At 31.7% G+C, this 19,089-nt stretch overlaps 1 protein-coding gene across 1 annotated transcript in view; it reads right to left on the bottom strand.

Annotated features, from left to right (window-relative positions):
• Positions 1–19,089, bottom strand: part of LOC145333887 (uncharacterized) — a 190,758-nt gene that overhangs the window by 90,616 nt on the left and 81,053 nt on the right. The window contains exons 4-7 of the mRNA XM_080179144.1: positions 10,313–10,398; positions 6,225–6,341; positions 5,921–5,977; positions 5,451–5,599 (exon numbers count right to left, since the gene is read on the bottom strand). Coding sequence (XP_080035270.1) covers positions 5,451–5,599; positions 5,921–5,977; positions 6,225–6,341; positions 10,313–10,398 — 409 coding nt within the window. The remainder of the gene's footprint in view (positions 1–5,450; positions 5,600–5,920; positions 5,978–6,224; positions 6,342–10,312; positions 10,399–19,089) is intronic.

Raw genomic sequence — 19,089 nt, 5'->3', positions numbered from 1 at the left:
CAAATAAAATTACCACCTCTGTAGATTTAAATAAATGGCAAAAAGGATTGAACACTGTTAGTATGTACCACCCAATCAAGATTTAATAAAAGTTCCAAAAGTCTTAACACAACGACTGACCAGTATTGTAAATTTTAACACTGTTCTAGTAATGAAAAAATGAATATAGCAAAAACTGTGATTTTACAAGTACTAAAAGGAGGTGGTATAGTGGATGTGATCAATATATCATTTAGTGGAATCCTACTTAAAAATTTTATAGAGATAACATCTAAACCTAATAATCACGTACACATACATGTTTAACACAACTGAAAAAAAGACATACCAGATTAGAGAGGAAAATTTTATTAAAAACCCAATGTATAATTGACATAATTGAAAAGAGGCCAAAAGATATACCAGATTAGAGGGGAAAGCTTTATTAAAAAAATTTATAATTGACAAAAAGAATAGAGGCAAATAAAAAAGATATTGGTAATATGAACCTAATAATCACGTACATATACATGTTTAACACAGCTAAAAAGACATATTAGATTAAAGGGGAAACGTTTTTAAGATTTCCAAATAAAAATAAACACCAATGTTTAATGGATATATAAGATTAGAGGTCGAGAAAAGATAGGTAATTGAAACCTAATAATCACAGACATGAATAAAACAACTAAAACAGACAATCAGATAAGAGTGAAAAGTTTAAAAAAACTGTAAAGAATCAATGTTCATATTGGAATTAATAGAGAAAATTGTGTTATATCAATATATTTAACATCTCATTAAGTTTCAAAAGAAATTTTGATGAGAGTTTTACCCCATATCCCTCTTTGTGTCCTGTATTAATAAATATTCTTTAATGTTTTAATCTATTCTGTGGGTCTTTTTTTATTTTATATAAAATTAAACATAGATATGTTGTAAAAAAAGAATGCAATCTTTATAAATGCAGAAATTAAGCAAGTGCAAATTTATGCAAAACTATTGCAATTTTGTGTGATTTACATAAAAGTGCCCAACAAATGCAGAACATTTTTATTTGTTTTGTATGTTTGTTTTTATTATATTAGGTTAAATTGTATTGGGAACAAGATAGCCTTGCAGGATTAATATTTAGGTCATTACAAGTATAGGCCCCCAAAGGGTTTAAGTACTGTTTTGGAACTAGTGCCTCCCTTATTTTCAAAGTAAGGGGTTCAGTGTTTCTCTGCTTGCTGGATATTTTTAATGAAAGAACCCATTTACTTTATTTATGCATGACATCTTTATTGATTACTTGTATCATTGTGATATGATGAAAAAATAAGAATAAGGTAAAACTATTTCCAAGAGAAGCTTAGAAAACTCTGATAACTATCAAATGACTGAAACCTTTTTTCTGCAATACTACCCATTAAATTAATACCTCTGTGTAATGATTCCAATCAAATTGCCAATCTTTCTTTGATATTTTAAGATATTTCAGTTTTGTTAATTAGATGAATAAAAATAATGTAAAACTTCTAAATTGAGATTGTTTTTCTATCAAAGGGCTGTAGATTTCAATAATCTTATGAATGAATATAAAATATTTTAAATTTTGTAAATTAGGGACATTTATTATATAAGTAAATATATATTAGCAAAAGGAAAATCACATTAATCAAGAATTAAAAGTGCTTTCCCTTAAAGTGCCCTTCTAGCACTAAAACTGCCCCCTATTTCCTCAATAAATTGACTTAAGGAGGTAGGGTACATTTCTCCTATGTCTAACCCCTACAGGGGTCCTAAACTGGCATGGCCTATATTAGAAATTGCCTGCGGGGCTACTCAGGACCCAATATTACCTTACCAAGAATAACAGACATTTGACAGCCAAAAATTTGAAAATATAATCAAATTTGTTTTGATGAAAACATGCATGTTGTTATTTGTCCTTAAAAAACTGTCCTCATACAAAAATATCTAATGGAAGTTATTTATAAAATGTTTATGGCGCTATTGTTTATTTGCCCCCCACAGCAAATTTTATTAGGGGGCATATTTATGATGGAGAGGGAGGGGGGAGATCATCCCCCCTGCATGTTTATAAACATATTCTAAGAATGTCACGATCAAATAGAGGCGGGTTTTAAAGACCACATAAATAATACTACAACAATTTGTAAGCTGGACAGTTGAGGGTGAATTTTTATTGTAATTTTTGATAATCAAACTTCTATAGAAACTGCTTTTTGTTTTTTTACTCGTTGTAAATCAAAGTAAATACTTTCCCATACCAAACATCACATTTAGGATATTTTTAATAAACAAGGATGACAACATCAACAAATTGCGAAGCAAAGTAAACCACATTTCCTAATTAGGACTTCTATCTCTTCCCTAATAGACGGAGAATGGACATCTCGGTTAAATATTAAGAATCTTATGAAGCTCGTAATAGATGGATAGATATATATAATTAATTTATAGCTGGATAGACAGGTAAGGAATAGATAGATGAATAGATTTTTGTAAAACATAAATATACAGATTACTTGATGAATAGTGGGTAGTAAGACGGATAGAAAAATAGATAAATATATAATTTGATCATTTAATGGATAAATAGATGAGTGTTATAAATAGAATAATGCAAATCTGGATAAATAACTTAATAAATGGATGGATAGATAGATAGATATATTAATGGATAGATAGATAGATAGATGAATGGATAGATAGACAGATAGATAAATTAATGGATAGATAGATAGATAAATTAATGGATGGATAGTTAGATGGATGGAATTGCATGATGAAATAGATAAGCAAAGAAATAGATAGAAGGATGAATTAACAGATGGATAGATAGATAGGTAAATTAATGGGCGAATAGTTAGATGGATAAATTAATGGATGGATAGATAGATGGATAGAATTGCATGATGAAATAGATAAGCAAAGAAATTGCCTTCAGCAAGCCAAGAGATACTTTTATTCGATACACAAATATGGACGAGTAATCATTTATTCAACAATTTGAGTGTATAACTGACCTATAAGATCTTGTAAACGGCTCATCTGATTTATAATTTTCAGTGAAGCCTACAATATGGTTATTGGGAGGAATTTATTAAAAGTATTTTTTTAACTAGAACAATGATGTCTATTTTTTTCAGGAAGGAAGGGGACAATATGTTGTTTATTACACAAGTCCCCAAATTTCTTAATAGCGTTTTCTTTTTAGTTAGCAAAACAACTTTGGGGACTTCAATAAATGTTGATGCTTATGGCAAAGGATTGAAAATGACCATGGATCTAAAGGTAAACTGACAATAAACAATGGCTGATAAATTGATGTACATCCCTAACGATGATACACAAAATTACCCCTTATGTAGATTACAATTAGTGGTTGAAACGTTAGAAGACTTAACTAAATGAACCAATTAATCATAATTGGAAAAAAGTCCCCAAAGTAGTTAAGCAATCGAGTATGAAAACGTTATCATACGACATTGGGAACTAGTGTAACAAACAAAACAATTGCCTCCCCCCCCCCCCCCCCCCCTGGAAAATGACTATATAATTATTTTAAGGTAAAACTGTCTCTGTCATTGCTAGCCAGGGAATACTCTTATTCTGAGCATGCATTTTACCAGGGAAAAAGGGATATACTTCTTTACATTTGATGCTATTATTATACTTATATAAAAGAAACATAATGTATGTCTGTGGCAAAGAATCTCACTAACCGCTGGAACTATAGGGTTCTTCTTTACAGCTTCTTATAGGTCCATTGAAGGTTTATAACTATTTTGGGGTAGGGTAAATACAATCTACTAAAAAAGCCAATTTATTCCCCTCCCCCCCAAATTTGTTTTACATTTTTAGGTTACATTTAACTGTAACTTAAACTGGTACCCAAAGTTTTATAGCTATATTATCTCATGTGTTGGCTTAAAATGTTGGGTACTTTAATAGAATGAATTTCGATTAGTTGGTTTTAAACTATTTTTATTTTCAAACAAATAATTTAATGTACAGAGGGGACAGTTTTGTTTATTGTCATTAGGAATAAATACCAATTTATCGTCCATTATCTTATCCTTGAAATACCTGACATATCACCTCCTTACACATGAACGCATTTTTTATAATCTCCTTTTTTTTAGTAGCGAAGCTACTTTTTAGTTCTCATACATTAATTTTTCTTTAGTACATTCATTTTTATACGTACTTTTTTTAAAGTATACATATTGGTATATATCGAATTATATAAAAAAGAAAGCTTAAGATCTCAATAACTGCTGAACTGATTAGCTTCTCCATCCATGATGATTTTAGGCAATTTTATTTTCAAATTTAAGTCTTAGGGCGGTTTTAAGCTATTTTCTAGCTCCTTTCTGCCCCTTTGAACATAGATACCCTAGATGCTAGGGGTGCAGCCACTAGTGTATGTATACATAGAAAAAAAGCTACATGTTTTAATACATTAATCTCATTTTTTATAACTTTTTTTTGATGCATATTTGTTTGCATTTTCATATAATTGATTTAAGATTCTTTTTTTTTCAACTATCTATCTATCTATCTATCTATCTATCTATCTATCTATCTATCTATCTATCTATCTATCTATCTATCTATCTATCTATCTATCTATCTATCTATCTATCTATCTATCTATCTATCTATCTATCTATCTAACTCATAAACTGCATTAGCAGTTATCATATTTAACATGAAAATGCTTTCAAACAATCAAAACAAAACTTTTCATTAGGCTTTTATTTTAGAATTTCACTAAGAGAAGGAAAACAGGAGGGAGGGGATATAGGATAACAAAGTTGTTTTCATATTCGTTGGTTTAACAACTTTGGGGTCTTTTGTTGAATTTTGATTGGTTAGTTTTATAAGTTTAGTGTCCAAACGTTTTATTCACAAATTGTTATCTACAGAATGGGTATTTTTGTGTATTATCATTGGGGATTTACATATATTTATTGGCAATTGTCTTATCCCTTTAGATCCATAGGAAAAACACGAAATCACAATAGACGTTAAATCAAAGTATATACATTCACAATTATGATGAATATAATTACCCTTTCTGTATATCAAAATTATTGCTTGAAATACTACTTGTTTGGAACAAACCAATCAATTTTTTTTTGAAAAATGAATAAGAAGTGCTAGTTATAAAACTTTGGGTACTAATTTAATTTAAGGTACTATGTCCCATGCCTCCCTGAATAGTGGGAAAGAAAATGGCAAACAGACACACCAACACCAACAGGGTATTACGAACACAGTAATAGTGTCTGACTGATTATGACGTAACAAAAAAAAAATTTGCCAATGAGAGGTCGTTATTGACTAATGGTAAAATTTATAGTGGCCTCTCATTGGCTAATTTTTTTTGTTACGTCATAATCAGTCAGACACTATTACTGTGTTCGGTATTACTAATAAAATTATTAATCACGCACCTGTTTTAGTATCTTGAATAGTTGCATCGTTATAGCCATCATAATATCTCCCGCTGCGATACTTTATATCCTCAAAAAACCGGTTGGCCGACCCTCCACCACCGACAGAGCCCGCCGGATTCGGCCCAGAGGCGGATTCGTGTGACGGCCTAAAATAATGGATTTATTATAACTTGGATCTTACACAAAATTGTCATGTACTCCAATAAAGTGAAACTTCTAGCTGGCTGAAATAACATTACCCCAATCGACCCTCTTTACCCCATCCCCTGGATGAAGGAACTGACCAATTAATTATAGTCATGATAGCAACCTAAATTGAAAATTTCAAGTTTAAGAAAAACTAGGAAAATATTTCAAAACTACCCCGAGATATTCCTAAAGATTTCCTAAATTTTCGAGAAGTTAAGTTTCAGACATAAAAACCTTACTACTTTTAATCATAGTATCATGTTATAAATATAAGATACCTTGAAAAATCTGAAAAAGTAGAGGTACTCGGAGCTTGAATTTGCTTGATGGCATCACTAAAAAATAAATATATGTTAAAATCTTCATTTTTAAAAAAATTGAATTATATTATGAAAAATCATTCTCCTTTTTACTCTCCCTTTATATTTTCTTCCACTCTTTTTCTCTCTCATTATCTCTTTCATTATCCTTTTTTTCCCTCTCTCTTTCTATTTTTTTCTCTCTCTCTCACTTTCACTCTCACTCTCTCTCTCTCTCTCTCTCTTTTAATCTAACCATCAATTAAGCTACCTATAAACCTACCTATCACTGTAGATGCTATTACTGCTGTAGCTGATATCATTGTAATCATTGTAGATATCGTTGCTGCTAATATCGTTGACAAGACCGAAATCCTTCCCCTTGAACTGATCGTTGTTGCTGAAAAAATACATAAATAAGTAAGGGATTCATTGTCAGCCGTTGTTGAGATGTTAAAAAATATAATTTATGTAAAAAGATCTATTTAAGGACATGGCCCCAAAAGCCAACAAAATAGAGAAAATGCCTAAAAATCTATTGTCGCTGTATTGGATAATTTCTAAGAGAGTTCATAGACTAGTTGCTTCGCCCCTAGTCTCTAGCGGCTGGGACGGAAGTGGTTTAGAAAAGAGCCTAAAACTAACCAAAGACAATGATAAAGCTTCCCTAAAAAAAACTCCATTCGGACCAGTAGTTTCCAAGATCTTTCAGACAAAAAAAACTTCCATATAGTCAAATTGTATCAGATTCATAATCAAAATGCCTTCAATCAATTTAAAAAAAAAACATATTAATTATTCCTGAATATTTCTAACCTCTGTTTTTCCGAATATTATTTCTCATCCAAAACATAACAGCAATTACAAATTTACTTATTTGTTAAATTAATGCAAAGATAAACAACAGGGAGTGTCCTTATTATGGGGTGCCTCAAGGTACACTGCTTGGCGATATTTTGATTATATTAGCTTTGAAAGATCTTGCTAACCACTTTACCGATATGGTTCTTCTTTACATTAATGTTGTTTATAGGTCCAGGGAGGGTTTATAACTACTTTTGAGGAGGGTACCTCCACTTTTCCTAGAAAATTGCCCCCGGAAAAAAATGACCCCCCCCCCCATTACTTTTTCATTTAAAACTAAATTTGAAAGTGGAGGGTCAACTAAACCCCCTCCCTTCAAGAACCACTAGAAGCCTCTAGGGGCGTACCCACCTGTATAAATTAAACTATATGAATGTCCTTTACCATGAAATGTTCAAGTGCAAGAGTAGTTGATAAGAGCTCCAAACAATTATTGAAATTTTCTATCTATGGTCAAAATGTAATCGCAAGGTGGACGTACCTGCATTTATACATTGTAGCTAAATAAAGCATACAGTAGGTTCGCTTATTCAATTTGCTAAACTATTATAAATGCATGTTGGTGTGTTACATGAAATATCTAAAACGGCCGTGTATAATAGTCTAAATTCATATTGATTTGTGTTGGTTTTAGGCTATTTTTTAAATAGAATATAACCAGGGAAAGTAAGGAAATTTTAAAATTATGGTTTGCTTAAAACATTTGGGTAGTTATTGAACCTTGATTGGTTGGTTGAAACTAAACATTTTAAACAATTGTATAATATAAAGAACGGGTAACTTTGATTATAATCATTGGGGATTTCGTCCTTTGTTCATCCATTAAGTATTTGAGTATGTAATATAAGATATGCAATTTTCGCTATTCTATAACTAAGGCTAGAACGTATGTACGTACAATTTTAGAAGCTCTTTCAATATGATTATAAGGCCATTTATTCTGTTACCTATAAAATGTTTCTGCCATCCAACGAAAAATAACATACCATTGGATTATAAAGTCGATTATCTTCAAAAAGGAGAAATATATTGGACTGTAAATTACATATTTTGGTATTCAATGATTTATTCGCTGGTTTAAACTTTGGGTACTTTTATTAAAGCTTGATTGGTTGGGTCAAAACTTTTCAACCAATAATTTTAATCAACAGATCAAATTTGAATTTTACTATTTATTTTTTTTGCTATTTTATTAATTCTGCATTTTTTAGTAAACCTCATCACTTACTTATTTAGTATTGTTCCGTGTTTACCCCCCACATGACTTTTAATTAGCATGACCAAGGGGGTAGGGGGGGGGGGGGTGCTCCCTTCCCTCCTCTACCTCGCCTGTAATTCAGGCAAATGTCAATAGCAGAATTCTACAGAGAGAGAGAAGGGACAAGGGGATGTTTGTTACACTGACAGATCTATAGTATAGATGTATATACAGACAACTACCTCCCTTCATTTTTCAAAGACCTTTTTCGTCTGCTTCTTAATAACTTTCTGTTACTTAGCTGTGTTAATATAAGCAACACCATTGGTTGATTTTCAATGGCCCAATAGGAAGGTTGCACAAGATGGGGAGATACAGTTATTTGACCCTTTCTCCTTCTAGAGTTTTACTTTAATGTTACACTAGTCCCTAAAGTTTTAAAATAATATTTTCTTATTTGTTAGCTTAACAACTTTAGGGACTTTATTGAATTTTGATTGGTTGATTTATTTAGTTGAGTGTTCAAACTTTTCAATTACTAATTCTAATCTCCAGAAGGGGCAATTTTGTGAATCATCATTGGGTATGTACATCATTTTATCGGCCTTATCCCTTATTCCTTAGATTCCAGAGAATTCTATGTTGTGTTTTGTCATCCCTAACAATCATACACAAAATAAACCTTCTGTAGATTAAAATTAGTAGTTTTGACACTCAACTTAATGAACGAGCCAATAAAATTCCAAAAGTTGTTAAGCCAACGAAATTTTTTTTTTTTTAAAACCTTGGGGACTATTGTAATAAACAGCCCAATGTCCCCTCCCTCCCTTGTTTCTTATTATGGTAGCAGTGCTTGCACTATCATTAATTGATCCAAGTGCAGTTTAAAGGGCAACACCCTAAATAAACCATGTTATCAAAGGGTTGAGAAAAAAGGGATCTTAAGGGATAAGACAATGAATGATATATTTATCTCCAATAATGATTAACAAAATTACCCCTTCTGTTGATTAGACACTCCAGTTTGGAACCAACCAATAAAAAATCAATTAAAGTATTGAAAGTCTTATTATTTTGATTGTCCCCAGGAATATTTATACCATATTTCTAGAAAACTTTTATAAGGTACAATACGTGGCGTGATTTTTCAGTATGGCGCTCAGAACCGGTTTTAATCCAGCGAAAGTTAATCAGATTCGGATCCATAATGGAAAAATTAATCATAACAAAGACAAGCAGATCTGAAAGATAGACAGAAGGACATACAGGCAAACAGGCAGATATCCTGTTGAACTAAATGTTAAACTTTTTAGTATTAAACCAAAGCACCCAAAAATTCTGCAATCAAGCTTGCATTAACACTTGATATTAGAGATATTATAGACTATTATTAACTCTAGATATTAGAGTTTTATTAGGCTAATCAAGCTTGCATTAACACTTGATATTAGAGATATTATAGACTAATCAAGCTTTCATTAACACTTGATATTAGAGATATTTTAGACAAACATTAGACAGAGATATATACAGAAGGAAAGGTGTATAGACTGACAGACAGACATAATAACAGTTCTAGGTTCCAAGTAATACTGAAAAATCATGTATTGAATCATATTATATCAAAATAAAAATCATAATATCTATACCAATCTATGCATTGAAGAAAATATATGAGGTACTATAAAATCTTAGAAACGTCAAAAATGAAAAATGTGGTATAGGAAAATTTGATACGAATAATCAGATATAGCTACTCTAAATTAACTCTATTTATTACTATTACAAACGCCATATCCCCAAATATTTAGAATAATCAATGCACATTACTTATAAACACATCTGTACTGTTCATTTTACAGACAGACAAACAGCCTATTACACAACTACTATTATCCTTATATTAATTATCAGGATGTCTGTCTTTCTATAGCGCTTAGTATCTTTTAGGTCTTAGGAAGGTTTATAGCTATTTTGGTAGAAGATACCACCCAAGAGAAAATTTTATCATACAGGCAGACAATAACTCTTTGGGGAAATATATATCATGGGGACTTAGAGTGCGGGGCGAGTCGACTCCACTCCCCCATTTTCAATTTTAACTGGTGAGGATTGGTCTCTGTTTTTGGAGGGTGGGATTTCTCTTGAGAAGGCAGTGGTACCCTCCCCCAAAATAGTTATAAACCTTCCCAGGACCTATGAAAAGCTACAATGTAAAAAAGAACCATATCAGTTCAGCGGTTTGCAAGAACCTTTAGAACACACAAAAACACAGGCATCCTGTTACTTTATTACAAAGAAATACTTACTTGACGTTTCTTGTATTACTGAATGGTAAATTGATAAAATCTTCGGTTGGTGAATACGTTGGATTTATCGGAATTTCGGTAGCAGTCTGAAAAAAGAAAAATTATATTAGTTACTTTGAATAGTTATTTATTGAATTGTATTATATACAGCTTTCCGCAGATGATAAAATAAAAAAAACTATAATTTTATGCCAGTTTTGGCAGCCTGAGGGGCCGAAGGCCCAGGCTAACAAAACTTTTATTAATTCTTGACTGTGTCTAAACTTTTCAACCAATAATTCAATCTACAGAAGGAATAATTTTGTATCCCTTAAGATCCTTAATAAAAATAAAATATAAACATGGTAAAATAATCTTGATGATGTTATATTTTTATTGTTAAAAGTTTTTGTTCAAATGGGGAAAATTTGTCGTCAATTTGGGTTCCTAATATCTACCTCATTTATAGGTCAGTTCGTTCATGATAAGAGGGGAGGGGATGGAATTAAGGTGGTTGGATGGGGAATATTTATTTTAGCCAGCTACGAGTGTTTGTTAGAGTAAATGAAAATCTGGTGCAACATCCAAGTAATTATTTATTGATTACAATCCTTTTAATATTACATGATCTAGATTTTAACCATTAATTGATTTCTAACTGTGGATTTTATGCAAAAAATAGCAAAGAACCATATTTTCCATAGTAACGAAATATTAAACTTTGAAGCGTTTAATATTCACTGAAATAGAACCGGTACTCAGTCACACTAAAATATCATGTATAGCATCGTATTACAGACAATTTCCCTCGATTATTTAAATAAAAACCATAAAATCAATAGTATACTTTGATCTTAAAATTTTTCATTTTAATATCCACGGAAATCTGTCTATAATACGATACGTGGACATGGTAAATATGCCTTTTTGCATTCATAGCAACTATGTCTTAGATGTCTCTAGGGACACGTAAGAGAAATAGGGGGATAGGCAGCCCTAATTTTACTGTTAATTTTCAAAAGAAAAGTTACCCTTCTTCAAAATAGTTATAAACCTTTTCTGGACCTTTAAGAAGCGTCACTCTTAATAAAAATCATATCGGTTCAGCGGTTAGTGAGATCCTTCCCCTCAAACAGACTGTCAGATAGACTTTCTATTACTTTTATATGCATGTTATGACTAAATATTATGATTAGAAAAGTGCAAAGCTACCTTTTGCACAGTTATATTTTCACCATAAAACTTAAAGAGTAGCTGCGAGCTACTTGAATAATTACAACATTTGCCAAAAGTGACAGCTAACAAAAATAATTTTATTTGTTTTAAACAGATTTTAGACAATGGACGATAAATTTATATACATTACCATGATGATAGACAAAATTACCCCTTTTAGTTTGGACACTGTTATTCTTAACCAACAAACCAAGATTCTTAAAAGTACCCAAAGTATATTAGCCGACAAATGAGAGAAAATTTTTAATAAAACTTTGGGTACCAGTGTAATTTACACCCCAATGACTAGTGAAGGTTTTATTCTTACGAACGAGGGAAGATTAAAATAAATTCCATTGTCCTATCGATCGCTACATTCCAATGTAAATTGCAGTTAATTGATAAATTATTACTTGGATGTTGCACCAAATTTTCATGTACTCTGATTAAGTGACACTTGCAGCTGGCTAAAGCATCCCCATTTATGAAATCCCCTGCCCTCCTACCAGATGAACGAATCGACAAATAAAAGAGGTCCATATCAGCAAGCTAAATTGATGACAAAATTTCCTCTGTCAATATATTATATCCTAAATCCATTCAGATGAAACTATGATTGACCCAATAATCAAGGATTACAACATCCATAAAAACGGAAGCTTAACAAATTAGACATTTTGACAAACGAACAAACGAATATTAACAATTTAAACAACTTATTGAAAATGGACGTATGTACTTTCTGGTAATAAATTTCCAAAACTATTCCCTATTGTTACAGAAATCTTTACTGAGTATTAAATTGATAGACCGACTTTAACATGTATAGTTATATATCTATATAAAATCTATATATGGACGTACAGACATGCCAAAATTACAAAGTAGCTGCGCTACTACAAATGCATTTACCAATGAAATGTGTGATTGACCCAATAAACAAGGATGACAACATCCATAAGTAGCAAAGCACAAAAAAATCATGGAATAGACAAACGGACAAAGCGAGTTATAGTGTAGATGTTCAGTTCTCATAACAAAGAAAAAAAAATATGAAAAAACTCCAAGAAAATCAAGAAACCATTATAAAACTTACAGCAATGTATTGTTTAGATACACAAATGTCATAGGAATCTTCACTAAAATTTTAAGCTGTATATCTTCAATATTAGCCGGGAAAAATTTCATCCCCCCATAGCGGACTGACTGACTTGAGGACTGATAGAAAATGTGAATTATAGAAAAGCTTCACTACTAAAAAAAAGAATAGTACCGCGCTATGTGTTGAAAAAATTGGTACTCAAATAGGCCGATACTTAGTGGTGCATTGGGACAAAGTTCCTTTTGTGCAAATGACTAAAAATGGGCAGTTTCCCTTAAAATATTTAGTCGAGCACAAAACCTCTTCTTACTTTTAAATAAAAGAAGGGTAAATTTTTGTTCTTTTTATTTTAGCTTAGGTTAGGTTAAATTGGGTATTTGTAGGTCCCACAAGGGTTAGAGTCATTGGAAAGGGTTGGCATTGAGGTAAAAAACTACCACTTCCTTCAATTTAATAAAAAAAATAAGGGGTTGGGGGTTTAGTGCTTGATAGGCTTTAATCTAAATAATTTAATCTACAAAGGATAAACTTTGCTTATCATAATTGGAAGTGTACATAAATTTTTATTCGATTGTCTTGTCCCGCTATTATGTCAATAAAATAACAGCATAAAAGATCAGAATTGCGAAAGTAATACAGAAAAAAGATTGGATATATGTTTTAAGATGTGTTAAAAAAATCTTGTTTTAATCAAATCGAATCTTTTACTCATACTTTTTTTTTTCTCTCTCTATACCTCTCTCTCTCTCTCTTGCTCTCTCTCTCTAAATATCTATCTATTTATCTCTTTTTATCAAGCATGTAACATGTGTTTGATCCATATGTATAAAGGAATAAAGGTTTTTAACTTTAATTCAAAATTTTAAAACTTTGAATGCTTATTGAATATTGCTCAGTTGTTTTTAAACTAGAAGTGTCCAAACTTTTCAACCAATACTCTTAATCTACAGATAGGGTAATTTGGATTCACAAATAATCTACCACCTTTTTTCTCACATAAATTAATATTCATCTAAGGTAGATTTTCAGATATAAGAATTCGTGAATAGTTTTTTTTTTGGAATCGGAGTATAGACAGCTTTCAGCGGATACCTAATAAAAAAGCATAAGATTAAAACCAGTTTTGTTAGCTAACAAACTGGTATTAATTTTATGATTTTTATCTTCATAATCGTGGAAAATTGTCTGTAAAACGATGCTAAACATGAATTTTAATATGAGAACCGGTTCTAATCCAGCGGATATTAATCGGTTCCTACTGGAATAGTTATTTCTCGCATCGTATTATAAACGGCTTTCCGCGGATATAGAATGTACAATTATGAGATTAAAACTAGTTTTTTTAGCCCCGAGGTGGCTAAAAAAACTAGTTTTAATCTTATGATTGTACATTTCTATATTCGTAGAAAGGTGGATATAATACGATGCTAGACATAGTTTTTTCGTATGGATGAGAACCGGTTCCTATCCACCGGATTTGAATGAATACGAGAATAGTTATTTCTTGTATCGTATTATAAACGGCTTTCCGCGGATATAGAATGTACAATTATAAGATTAAAACTAGTTTTTTAGCCCCGAGGTGCCGGAGGCACCGGCTAAAAAAACTGGTTTTAATCTTATGATTGTACATTTCTATATTCGTAGAAAACTGGATATAATACAATGCTAGACATAGTTTTTTCGTATTCATGAGAACCGGTTCCTATCCACCGGATTCAAATGAATACGAGAAAATGAATTACCAATTACATAGTAAGAATATATTCTTTTTATAGAGCAACCTTAATCTCTTAATATGCATAAATTGAATGCAATTTTAACAGGGATGATATCCTAAGCATATTAGCAGTTTCAATACTTTTCCACCAATAATTTTGACCTTAAGAAAGGGCATATCAAAGTTTTGGGTGAATATTAATTTATCTCCCATTGTCTTATCCCACAAAATGTTTTTATTAAAATAAAATTGAATCAAAACTAGAAGTTCGAAATATTAATTATTTTTAAACGACACAGGAATATATGGACTGGCTAATTTTGAATTTTATATATTTAGGGTAGGATGTCTTTCTGTCTATTTGTATTAAAAGATTTTAGATTCTAAAGCTTCTTATAGTTCAAGTTATATCAACCCTAGTGACATAGACAATTAAGATTTCATACCACCCCCATTGACGTCAAAGCTTTTTGAAGCTAGTGAAAGTGGCTGACTCAGATTATGACGTCAAAAAAATTAACCAATGAGAGGCCAGTATACACTGTAATTGACCAATAGTAAAATTTATAGTAGCCTTTATTGGTTAATTTTTTTGACGTCATAATCTGAGTCAGCCACTTTTACTAGCTTCAAGCTTTTTATTTTGAGGGAAGTAAAATAAGGGGTTTCAAAGGTTTGAAGGGGGTAATCTAATGTATTTCTTAAAAATGTTGAGGGGGGTATAATGAGAGGTTTTTAGACGTTTATGCTACACTTTCAAAAAGAAAATCGTATAGTCATAATATAATTAGAAAGATCAATAATATGTCATTGTCAACCATGGCTACTTTTATATAGACATAAGATAATAAATAAACCAAAATAAAATCAGGTTCAAAAGTAATTAAACTTGTAAATCCACAGAGAGGGCAATTTTGATTATCATCATTGTGAATGTGTATAGTACATCAATCTATCAATTGTTTTATTCCTGAAAGTACAAAAAGTAAATTAGGCATATATTGAATAATTTTTCACTGTCCTATCGCTATATCCCTAATTTGCGTGCCAAATCCAAGTAAAATGCAATCCTTGTTTAAAAAGCTGTTTGCGGATTTTTAAACACGTAATATTGCTGTTATTATTTTTAAAGCGAAGCTTTTCTATAATTACGGTCGGTCGGTCCGTACGTCAGTCTGTAACGTTAAGCTGATTTCATATTGATTTAGACATGTTAGAATTGTCCTTTCGATTTCAAACTTTGCCTAATGGTTTCTAAACTAGATAGGTACGATTTAGGAAGCGTATCAACTCTGAAATCGTAATCAGAAAGACAGTAAGTCCATTTAAATAATTTTTTTTTTAAAGCTTTTTTGACAACAACTTTTGTATGATATAATTATCATATTTATCTTATTTTTTTGTGTACTGATTCTTAAGACAACAAGGTACAATATTATGAGCATGGGACCTCTATTATCAAATTCTAAATATGAAAGTAAGTCCTTTTATTGTATCCTGTATTTATGCAATTTTGCAACAAATATTATTTAACCATTATTGCCCCCTCCCTCCCTGTATAATTTTTCTATGTTGGATTAAACCAAAGTGTTGTCTGACATTTTATATATCCTCCAATGACAAGGATGTATAGTCTAAAAATCAAAATGCAAAATAGTCTGCAATGTTTTATAACGGTCTCTTATTCGTTGTCTCAACAACTTTTGGGAAAATTATAAAATTTTGATTGGTTGGTTCATTAATTTATATGCGATTGTCTTTCATGTACTCTGATAAAGAGATGCTCGCAGCTGACTGACATAACAATAACACCATTCCACTCTTTTAACCCATCCCTTTTCCTCTAACTGGATGAACGAACTGACGAATAAATAAGGGCTATATTAGCAACCTAAATTGAAGACAATTTTTCCCCTATCATAATATCCACGTATTTTCTACATTCATTGCTACTTGTTTTTTATAAAACTAATCTCTGCCTCAAAGTTTATCCCTCCAAGAATTTTCATCCCAATTCTATATCATGCACGACAAATAAAAAACAAGGATCACAACATCCATAAAATCAGAATGTAGGACAAACGATCATTTCTAACATGATTTAAGACTTACTTATAGACGTTACAAAAGAAGCCATGAGAATCAATAAATTTCTTTAAACTAAACTTATGAAAAGAACTAAATCGCCTTCAATAACAAGTAACTGGATGTTTGTCTGTTACCAAATGATCTCGCTAACAGCTGAACCGATATGGTTCTACTTTACAGGTACTACCACCCTCCAAAGAGAAATCACCCCTAGCAAAAAATACTTTTCTCCCCAAAATTTCAAATTAAAAAAAAGACTTAAAGTAAAAATGGTGGGGTGTTGGTCGACCTTACACCCCCCCCCCCCCCCAAGGTGTAGCCGTTAGTAAGATATATAGAGGCTACGCTACAAACGCATGAATACGGAGATATATCAATGAAAGTTAAAAATATCCTTGATACAGGGAAAGACCAATGAAAGATGATTTTTTCCACATACTATATCTTAAAAAAATAAGGATGATAACGTCCATGAAAGAAAAGCTCAACAAATCACACAGCCATAGGATATTTGTTTGTCTTTGTGTAGCGAAGGTTTACGCCACCCGCTGAACCGGTGTGGTTCTCCTTTTAGAAGCTTAGTAAAGCTTCTTATAGTCCCAGGAAAGACTTGGGAAAGGGGTATCTCCCCACCCAAAAAAGAAACTAACTACATTTAATAATGGTATTTCGAACCCCTCCCCCCCCCCCCCAAGTATTTAAGTTTTATTTTATTTCGTATTGCGATACCTTTCTTTAATACATTGAAGTCTTTTTAATTTTCTTTAATTTCAAGATTTACTGCGGGGATCATATCTAAAAGTTACCATCCAAACTCTAACCTAACCAACATAAATATCTTTTTTTTCTATTAGGATTACATTTCAGTTATTTTGTATTAGATATCATATTTTTACCCCAAAAATATATTTTCTCTAAGTCTGAAGGTGAATATATTGAATAAAAGGTTAAAAGATGGTTTTTAATGAAATTAGCAAATAATCTTTTATTCAGTTTAGCCCTATTTAATAAAATTTACCAAAGTTTTGAAGCAATCTAATGATAATACACAAAAATACCCCTTCTGTAGATTACAATTAGTGGATGAAACGTAAAGGTTACTCAACTTAATAAACAAAACAATCAAATTTAAAACTTTGGGGACTAGTGTATTGAACAGCTCAATGTCCCCTACCCTCTCTAAACCTTTACCCTATAACAGTAACAATTGATGAAGTATTCTACTGAAATAAATGAATAACTAGTTAACAACTTTGGGTACCAGTATAATTTACAGTCTAATGTTCCAGAGATCTAATACAATAGCCGATAAATTTATATAATTCCCAATGATAATACACAAAATTACCCCTTTTGTAGATTAAAAGAATTGAATGACACGTTTAAACAAACCGATCAAGATTTGATTTGAATACCCAAAGTTTAAAAAATATTGGGTACAACGTAAGGACACGTATTGAAAAGGAAATTGTATGTCTAATTTTCCCCATTCAAACCTTGTCAAAAATTTAATACAGACTTTGCCAATAATAATCGATATATGATTACATGGAGGTTGCTCCACATTTTCATGTACTCTAATAAAGTGATACTAACAGCTGGCTAAAATAACAATACCCTTCCATTTACCCCCTTAACCCATTCGCTTTCCTCCTACTGGATTAATGAACTGATCAATAAATGAGGTCCATATTAGTAACCTAAATTGACATAAAATTTTTCCTTGTCAATAGATCCATGTAGTCTATATCCATTCCAATAAAGTTGGGCATTCGATTCCCCACATTATCAAATCATCAAAGCCAAATAGGAAAGGGACATTGGGATATACAATGCAGTGGTACCAAAAGTTACCTAACCACGTTGGCGTCATCAATTTATGTCCTATCTATTTGATCCCTGCAAAAAATTCCTTTCAAGTTGCCCGCTTTCGGGACGAAAATTCTGTGGATCGTTAGAAACATGTCGGCTACAGATTCTTGGAATGTTGGATCTATAACAACTAGGGAGTGAGGGGACATTAGATGAATAAATACACTGGCACCCAATGTTTTATAACTACGGGGTATAGTCCTTTCCACGACATCCCTCCATAAGGAGCGATTCTTCGTTTTTTTCACAGTAGCTTTTCTCCTATTTCTAGCCCCTGCGGGGGGCTCTAACCCTGCGGGGCCAATTACCTAACCCTGTGGGGCAATCACCTAACACAATATAACCTAACCTAACCTAAAATAACCTATAAAAAGCCATTTTAAAAATATGAAGAATCGCTCCTTATGTCGTGGAAAGGACTAAACCCTAACTACGTTATCATATTAGTTTCCTAAATACTGTAAGTTTTGATACTTTTATTGAATTTTTATTTATTGGAAGTGTCTAAACTTTTCAACCAGTGCTTTTATCTGAAGGGGTAATCTTTGATTTATCGTCCATTGTCTTCTTCCTCCCTGATTAATACAAAGCACCTAGGGGAGGATGCTTAACTAACAAACATTAAGTCTTAATCTTAGATGATATTTTTTTTTAGCAGGAATAGGGTACTAGTGATAAAATAGTTATCTATCTATAAATCCATTTCCAGTATGGCTTTGAATCCAATTAATATCCGCTGGATTAGAACCGATTATCAGCCATACTGAATTATCATGTATAGCATCGTATTACAGACAATTG

Source organism: Acartia tonsa, chromosome 12 (assembly GCF_053477335.1).
Source record: "Acartia tonsa isolate MP-2025a chromosome 12, ASM5347733v1, whole genome shotgun sequence".
Lineage (NCBI taxonomy): Eukaryota > Metazoa > Arthropoda > Copepoda > Calanoida > Acartiidae > Acartia > Acartia tonsa.
Note: the sequence above shows the minus strand (reverse complement) of the source record. Positions and strands in the feature narration are given on the sequence as shown.